This window comes from Peromyscus leucopus, chromosome 8b (genome assembly GCF_004664715.2).
Source record: "Peromyscus leucopus breed LL Stock chromosome 8b, UCI_PerLeu_2.1, whole genome shotgun sequence".
Classification (NCBI taxonomy): domain Eukaryota; kingdom Metazoa; phylum Chordata; class Mammalia; order Rodentia; family Cricetidae; genus Peromyscus; species Peromyscus leucopus.
Window position 1 is genome coordinate 93,191,000 of NC_051086.1, and position 8,859 is coordinate 93,199,858.

Here is an 8,859-nt window from a genome sequence, read left to right on the forward strand (position 1 = left end):
GGCAAGGAGGACCAGAGCTGAATCTTAGGTGTGGATGAGGCATTTGCGGCCTCACCCTAGTCCCATGCTAGAACAATCTGAAGCCTTGTCCGGTCGTTCTCAGTATCTGCCTGAATGAGCAACAATACTCACAGGGAAATATATGATTAACTTTTCTTACCAACTGTGAATAAAAAGAAAAGGAAAATGCATCAGTTCATCTGAAATTACCAAGAAAGAAATAACCAAATCAAAGAGGAGAGAACTTCATTAAATGCAAAATCAATTCTGGTGCTAACACTAATTTTGACTTTGATAACAATACAAACAAAAAGCTACATGTTGAGAAATGTTCTCTCTCATCACACCGAGGGTTTTAATTACATTCAGTAACCTGGAATACACTCTGACGTTGGGAAATCATGAAGCAAATCGAATGGAATTATATTTTCTGAAGGAATTACCAGCCATCAAAACCTCTCAAAGATTAAAACAGCAATTCCGAAAAGAAAAAAAAAAAAGATATTGGCTCCACCTTATTTTTTCTAATGTCTGACCCAGCCTCATAAAAAGAGCCAGTAGAGTAGGTTCATGAAAAAGAAATTATCCAATTAGGGATTAACAAAACTGTAACAGGGATTAGGAAATGACAGAGAAAAGGAACACCCTCCTGGTGTGTATATAAGGCCAAGGGGCAGACTAGAACAGGCCATTTACTCCACCTCTCCCAGTCTCTAGAGGCAGCTCAGCACCGGCAGGGACGGCATGTTTTGCTCAGCTCAGAGAGGGTCCTGCTCCTCCCGAGTCTCCTCTTCCTCCGGGGTCACGGGCAGCAGGGTGTGGGCAGGTGGAAGCCCCTTCAGCAGTGGAGGCAGCTGTGGGGTGGGGGGAGGTTCTTCCTGGGGCTTCCAGGGAAGCAGCGGCAGCTGTGGGCTGGGCGGAGGCTCTAAGGGTGGCTTCGGAAGTGGCACGGGAGGGAGCTTTGGTAGCTGCGTGGTAAAGGGTGGCTTTGGAGCAGTCTCTGGCTTTGGTGGGGGTTCTGGCTTTGGTGGAAGTTCTGGCTTTGGTGGAGGCTCTGGCTTTGGTGGAGGCTCTGGCTTTGGTGGAAGTTCTGGCTTTGGTGGAGGCTCTGGCTTTGGTGGAGGCTCTGGCTTTGGTGGAGGCTCTGGCTTTGGCGGGGGTTCTAGTGGAGGCTTCTCTAGCTATGGAGGTAGTATGGGAGGTGGCCTTGGTGGTGGCAGTGGCAGTGATGGGGGCCTTCTCTCTGGAAGTGAAAAGCAAACCATGCAGAACCTCAATGACCGGCTGGCCAGCTACCTGGACAAGGTGCGAGCCCTGGAGGAGGCCAACACTGACCTGGAGACGAAAATCAAGGAGTGGTATGGCAAGCACGGGTCTGGAAAAGGGGAAGCCGGGCGAGACTACAGCAGATACTGGCCAGTCATGGAAGATCTGAAGAACCAGGTGGGACTCCGTAGCTGTGCGCTTATGTGATGCCTTTCACTTTTATTCAGATCGTATACTACCATGAATTTCTTTTTACATTGATTTGTGTGTGTACGTGTGTCCACCTGTGTGTAGGGGTGGGGGTGGGGGACATGCATGCATGCCGTGGCACAGGTGTGGAAGTCAGAGGACAACTCACGGGAGCTGGTTCTCTCCTCCTACCGCTGAGTCCCGGGGCTCAAACTCAGCTCAGACATAGCAGCATCAAGTGTCCTCACCTGCTGAGCCATCTCAAGGGCTCAGTAATGAAATGTTAAGTCACGTGTGCAAAATGGGTCCTCCTGTATCTTAATTATGGCAGCCCTGCATATGACATACAACCACAGTATTCTGTCTGAATCTCAAATTTGAGTATCAAATTCACACAATGATGGTTAGCCTACTGACAAGTATATGAGAGTGATTGTACTCAATGCATAATTAGTGTGACCTAATTACTTCATGACTCATCCTGACAGGTTTGTACATTTTTGTGTCTTTCTGGATTCATTGTTAAGATTATTCTTCCTATAGAATCCGGTGAAATGCTGCATAATAAACTGAAATTTTCAGCCATACATGTATGAGTCGTATGTTTTTAAGTGAAATTATGTGTTCACATTAGTTTCTTCAGTCAGTGAGGAAATGACTGATCTTCCAAACAGCAGAAATAAGCAGAGGACAGCATTCCATAAAGCAGTATCCTTTGTCTACCCTGATAGCTGTGGAAGCTGCTTCCAGTTGCAGAAATACGTGGTGCTAAGTGTACATGTGCCACGGCTAAGTAAGTCTGCAGGCCAACCCCCCTTTAAGAGTTAACGACATAGGAGATGTCTACCCTCACAGGTAGGTGTCAAAAAAAAAGAAAGAAAGGAAGAAAGAAAGGAAGAAAGAAAGAAAGAAAGAAAGAGAGAGAGAAAGAAAGAAAGAAAGAAAGAAAGAAAGAAAGAAAGAAAGAAAGAAAGAAAGAAAGAAAGAAAGAAAGAAAGAAAGAAAGAAAGAAGGAAGGAAAGAAAAATCAGCTAGGATTCAATCTTCCCTCTTTCCTAGATCATTTCAGCCACCGTTGAAAATGCCAGGATGACTCTGCAGGTCGACAATGCTAGACTGGCTGCGGATGACTTCAGGATGAAGTAAGACACGCGAAATCCTTGAAAACTCGTACCATAGGGACTAAAAAACACAGCCCAACTGTTGAGGGAAAAAGCCCTTTGGAGGATCAGGACCTAAATTCAGAAATAGACCAGGGGTGAACTTTGATGGTTTTCTTTTATTGTTTTACTATTTGTTTGGTTTGGAGGGGGGGGTTGGTGGTTTTGTTGTTTTGTTTTCTTTTGTTTTGTTTTGTTTTGTTTTTAGACAGAGGCTTGTGTAGCCCAGACTGGAGTCAAACTCTCTATGGAACTGAGGCTGGCCTCGAACTCTTCACCTTCCTGCCTCTAGCTCCAGATTGCTGTTACAAGAGTGAACTCTCACACATGGCTCACAGGAGCAAATTTTAGAGACCACTGCTGGAAGAGAAGGAAGGGAAGGGAAGAGAAAGCAAGACAGAGTGGGAGAGAGGGAGGAATTAGGGAGGGGAGAGAGGAAACTAAAGCTGATAACGCTTAGAAAAATACTGTACATGGCTAGAATTAATATTAGAAATTATTTTTCTTTATGAGATTTTAAAAAATTATCAAAAAAAAAAACCTCAGCCAATTTTATTTATCAAAATAGTTGGGGGTGGCTGGGGATGTAGTTCAACAGAGAATTTCCCCACGAAGGCCAAGGACCACGCCGGGCGGTGGTGGCACACGCCTTTAATCCCAGCACTCGGGAGGCAGAGGCAGGTGGATCTCTGTGAGTTTGAGGCCAGCCTGGTCTACAGAGCAAGATCCAGGACAGGCACCAAAGTTACACAGAGAAACCCTGTCTCTGAAAGAAAAAAAGAAAGAAGGAGGGAGGGAGGGAGGGAAGGAAGGAAGGAAGGAAGGAAGGAAGGAAGGAAGGAAGGAAGGAAGGAAGGAAGGAAGGAAGGAAAGAAGGAAGGAAAGGAAGGAAAGGAAAGAAAAGAAAGAGCAGTACTTTGAGATGAGTCCCCTTCACCTGCCTTCCTGTACCCCTTCCAGGTATGAGCATGAATTGCACCTCCGGGAGTGTGTCGAGGCCGACATTAACGGCCTGAGGAAAATGCTGGATGACCTTACCATGACTCGGTCTGACCTGGAGATGCAGATCGAGAGTCTCACCGAGGAGCTGGTCCTCCTGAGGAAGAACCATGAGGAGGTAGGAATGGGCTCCGCATGCATGAGCAGCCCTGCCGTCGTATTTTCCATGATATCTAGTCTACAGAAGTAAACTGGGTTTTACTAAATGAACTCCCCACACATCCAATGGCCAGAGAGCATGTTGCATCTTGAAGTTCCCCCGGGGCTGTCGCCGTTTCAGATGTTTCCAGTGACGCATGCTTTAGAAAGTGGCAGCTTACACTCGCATCACTGTGGCGCCTTTTTTAATCCCTCTATGCTAGGAAATGAAGTGCACGCAAGGAAGCTCTGGAGGAGACGTGACAGTAGAAATGAATGCTGCCCCAGGAACCGACCTGACCAAACTACTGAATGACATGAGGGCGCAATATGAGGCGCTGGCTGAGCAGAACCGCCAGGAAGCAGAGAAACAGTTCAACGAGAGGGTATGGTGCTGCACCAAGAACCTCCATCTGCAGCCCTGCTTATGGGCCACCACTTCTGCTGCTGCAGCCTATGACAACTGTGCTTGATTTCCATTTAGAGTGCATCCCTGCAAGCCCAAATCTCTACAGACGCTGGGGCGGCCAACTCTGCCAAGAACGAGATAACGGAACTGAGGCGCACCGTGCAAGCCTTGGAAATTGAGCTTCAATCCCAGCTGGCCCTGGTACGTCCCAACAGTTGTTTGCTAGTTTTTCACTCTCCAACAAAGAGTTAAGCAGATGAGTTGTCCTTCTTTGCCAAAATGACCACTGAGCCCATAAACACAGAAGAAGGAAAACTGTTTTGTCTGCTAGAGAACATAAAGAATCAGGCATGCTGCTGCTCTCTGGGGCTGGGGAGATGGCTCTACAGGGAAAGTGTCTGCTGTGCAAGCGTGAGGACCACAGTTCAGATCCCCAGCACCCATGTGAAAACTTGGGGATGCGGGGTGCACGGAAACAGATGGATCCCTGGCGAATCTAGCCAGAGCGGTGAACTCCAGTTGCCGTGAGAGGCCCTGTCTTGAAGTGTCTAGGGCAACAGAGGAAGATACACATGTCAACATCTGGCTCCACAGACACATGTACACATGCACACACAGGACAACTCTATTCCATTAAAGATTTGATCTGAGTTGTGCCAAGGAAAGTTAAAGAAGCAACAGCAATATAGATTGTACCCATAGCAGAGGAAAGCATACTACCCATACAAAACTCAGACGTTTTCCCAAATCATCCATGGACTTATTTTCAACATGAATGTTTATTTTCTCTTTATCTTAGAAATGCTCTCTGGAAGGGACCCTGGCTGACACAGAAGCTGGCTACATGGCTCAGCTGTCTGGCATCCAGACACAGATTAGCAATGTGGAAGAGCAGCTCAGCCAGATTCGGGGTGAGACACAATGCCAGAACGCAGAGTATGAATGCCTGCTGAACATCAAGACACGCCTGGAGGAGGAGATCGAGACCTATCGGCGCCTCCTCAATGGAGAGGGAGGGTGAGTGAAAGCCGCTGAGATGCATGAGGTGGGCTTGGGAAATCAAAGAGGGAATGGGGGAGGGGTCGGGCATGGACTTAGAAGGTAGTAAGGTAGCAACAGATACACCCAAAGCTGCACCCTGGGGCCTCCGGGAGCTGGAGAACTTCTCCCACCTTAGCAGACTACAAAGGAAATGCCATTCTTTCTTGTTGCCTCCAGAGGATGTGATTATCGAAACTTAGTATCCAGCCATGTGGTATTGAGTGACCCCAGATCCGGGAGCTGTTCTGGCCAAAGAAAAGGTAGACATTTTCTTAACGTTGATGACAATGTTGCCATCTAAAAGTGTTTTTTAATGGATTGTCACTGAAGAGTATTTTACAATGAAAAGCATGTCTTACATGTTGTATCTTTTTACTGTTGGGCTGGGGAAACAGCTCAGTCAGAAGTCTTCCCTTCCAAGTATAAGGACCAGAGTTCAAGCCCAGAACACATGGGGGGAAAAAAAAAAAAAAAAAAAAACCCAACATCCAGGCATGGTGTCACAGACTTATGGACTTATAATTCCAAGGCTGGGGAAGGGTAAAGACAGGTAGATTGCTGGAGCTTTCTGTCTGGACAGATCAATTGGCAAGTTCCAGGCTAGTGAGAGACCCTGACTCAAAAAAAAAAGGAGGTGGATGTTGCCTGGGAAACCATAGCCGATGTTGTCCTCTGACTTCCACATGCACACACATAAATGCATGTGTACCTACCTACACACACACACACACACACACACACACACACACACATTTTAAAAATAAATGTTAAAATGTACACAGCTGCTGACAATATCTTAAGCAGAGGGCACAGTCAGTAAGCACAGACTTTCTCCTGCTCTGGGCCTCAGCGACCATTTTCAGACTGACCTCTCAGTCCCGTGATTTTCAGATCCCAGCAAGACAAGAGTGACGAAGACCATCATAGAGGAAGTGGTAGATGGCAAAGTTGTCTCCTCCCAAGTCAGCAATATTTCTGAAGTGAGGATAAAATAAGCAGTTTCCAGATCAGCAGAAGCATCTGTCAAAGGAAACCACGGAGTGGGGGAGCCAGTGAAGAACCACACCAGCCTGACCATCCCGAGGACTCACTCCTGAGAAAACCTGCTGTCCAAAATCAGCTGACCAGCCCATTTCCTGCATCCTCTTATTTTCTTATTAGGAACATTCTTTAAAAAGTGGAAGGGAGAAATTGGCTCTGGCTGACTCTGTGCTTCAATAAACTTACTTCTGCAAACTAACAAAGTCATTCCTGGATATTTATGTTCCTAAGAAATTTAATATTTTACCCAGGGATGAAGTCGTGATTGACAGCTCATTGTTGTGTTATTAACCTTAGTTCACTATTTATTATTTATAATGAATTAATTATTCACTATTGATGACTTCCTTATTAAGTGAAGATATCAGCCAGTTAGCATGTGGGTTTTTAACATCACACAAGACAAGAATAGCAGCATAGCCGGAAGCAGACCTCAATGTCCCTAACACTGGAGCCAACAGACAAGGCTTAAATTATTAGAATGATCAGCTTATAATTCATCAATGCCTATTTCTTTATGTCAATCACTGAACAAGTGTTTCATATGTTTAGAAAAAGACACGCAAGCTATGCCAAGTGCTTAAATAAGGTCACCGCTGGCCGTGGCTGTTCACACCTGTGATCTCAGCACTCAGGAGGCTGAAATGGCAGGAATGCCACAAGTTCCGCGTGGTGACACATTGAATTCCAGACTAGCCAAGGCTACAGACTGAGACCCTGTCTGAACAACAGTACAAAGTTGACGTTGTCAGTGAGAGGAAAACCAAACATTAAGACAGCAGGTACTAAAGGGTGTTCATGGCAAAGAACTTCAGCCCTCTATGGTGGCACATGCCTATAAATTCCAGCACTTGGGAAGCAGAGGCAGGAAAATCAGGAATGCAATGTCATCCCCAGCTACATAGCAAGTTTGAGGCTAGCCTGAGCTACATGAGACCCTGTCTCAAAAAAAAAAAAAAAAAATGGTATAGGACTTGGTTACACAGTATTTGCCAAACATCACAGAAATGAGACATTGTGTGTATGGAGATATTAAGAAATGACCAAATAAAGACCATAGAGAAAGACAGTTGTACGTGTGACGTGGGATCTGATTCCTTAACACTTTAAAAGCCCCAAAGAGAAGAAATGTTTGCAACTTGTTCTTTGCCAATTATAGCCAGAACTCTAACCAAAACTTACCAGTTGGTAGAGCTGGTATTTCTTTTCCCACTGTCCACACTGGAGACCTTTACCCCACAGGTGGTCGTGGCCCCCTTCCTTCATTTGCAAGGCATCTCTAAAGGCTCAGAACTCTGTCTTGGTGATAAAAACAAAAGAGTTCTGGTTTTTATCTGGATGGTTCAGGCCCCAGGAAGAACCAGGCTGAAGACCTAACAGTACTTCATACACAAAAAAAAAAAAATTTCATATTGACCACATCACAACTTGGAGAACAACTCCATAAGCCAGTCTTGGAAGGAAAAAAAAAAATTCACAAAACATGACAGAGAACCAAATTTAAAATTATCAAGCAATGAGCCTGAGATGGAGTCACGGCTCAGCTGGTAAAGTAACCTCAGTACAGTTCCTAGAATTCATATTCTTAAAAGCCAGGCATGGTGTGCGCACTTGTAATTCTAGCACGAGGGAGGCAGAGACAGGTGGATGGATCCTTGACCTGCCCTGACCAGCCAGTCCAGACTAATCAGTCATCTCCAGGCCAAAGAAGAGACCTTGAATCCACACATACACACACACACACACACACACACACACACACACACACAAATGAACCTGAACTTGGTTCACAAAGCCGATAACTTCAAGTATAAAACCAAGAATTACAGACTGTCAACCTTAATCATCAAAAACAACTGAAAATGCAGGATTTCATAATCTAAGCATATTGAAGAAAATGTTAAAAATGAACATCATGGCTGGAGAGATAGCTCAGATGTTTAAGAGCGTGTACTATTCTTACGAAACTGAGTTCATTTTCCAGCACCCACATCGGGTGGCTCACAACCACCTGTAACTCCAACTCCAGGGGCTCTGATGCCTTTGTCCTCCATAGGCATCTTACACTCATATACAGATACCACACACAATGTACATCATTAAAATACAATAAAAATCAATCTTTTTAAAAATGAATTTCAGCGGAGTGGGGACGAATAGCATGGAGCAGAGAGGCAGATTCTGTGATGAGCAGCTGTTCCAAACGATAAAAGCAAATACAAAACTTCTTGAAAAAACAAAAAAAAAAAAAATGAATTTCAGTGAATTCCTCCTTTGGTGTCCTTCCTACTCTTGGGAGTTCTTCATTTTTCTTGAGTAAATCTGTGTTCTGTGCTTAAAAATAAAAACACTCAGGTACCTATAACTTGTTCAGTCACCCACCACGGAACCAAGAGAGACAACTTAAGCGTAAGGTCATATCGTGAAAAGTGTGGCATTGTAAGAGGCCAAGGCATTTCTCATTACCTCAATACAGTAAAGAAAACTCAGAAGAGTTCTACTCAAAGGTTAAGAATGACCAAAGTAGAAACATGACCCAAATGATGAGGCCTTGATGTTTCCAGAAGTGGAAGTCTGTCCTGTGCAGCACCATCCAGCCACCCCAAGTCAGCCATT

General features: G+C 45.1%; 1 protein-coding gene across 1 annotated transcript; it reads left to right on the forward strand.

The window, feature by feature from the left end:
- Positions 1 to 672: 672 nt before the first annotated feature.
- Positions 673 to 6,442, forward strand: Krt24 (keratin 24). The gene is made up of 8 exons (XM_037200661.1): positions 673 to 1,443; positions 2,515 to 2,597; positions 3,576 to 3,732; positions 3,977 to 4,138; positions 4,237 to 4,362; positions 4,961 to 5,178; positions 5,380 to 5,462; positions 6,094 to 6,442. The coding sequence occupies exons 1-8, from the start codon at positions 745 to 747 to the stop codon at positions 6,195 to 6,197; spliced, it is 1,632 nt and encodes a 543-aa protein (XP_037056556.1). The 5' UTR covers positions 673 to 744; the 3' UTR covers positions 6,198 to 6,442.
- The last annotated feature ends 2,417 nt before the right edge of the window (positions 6,443 to 8,859 follow it).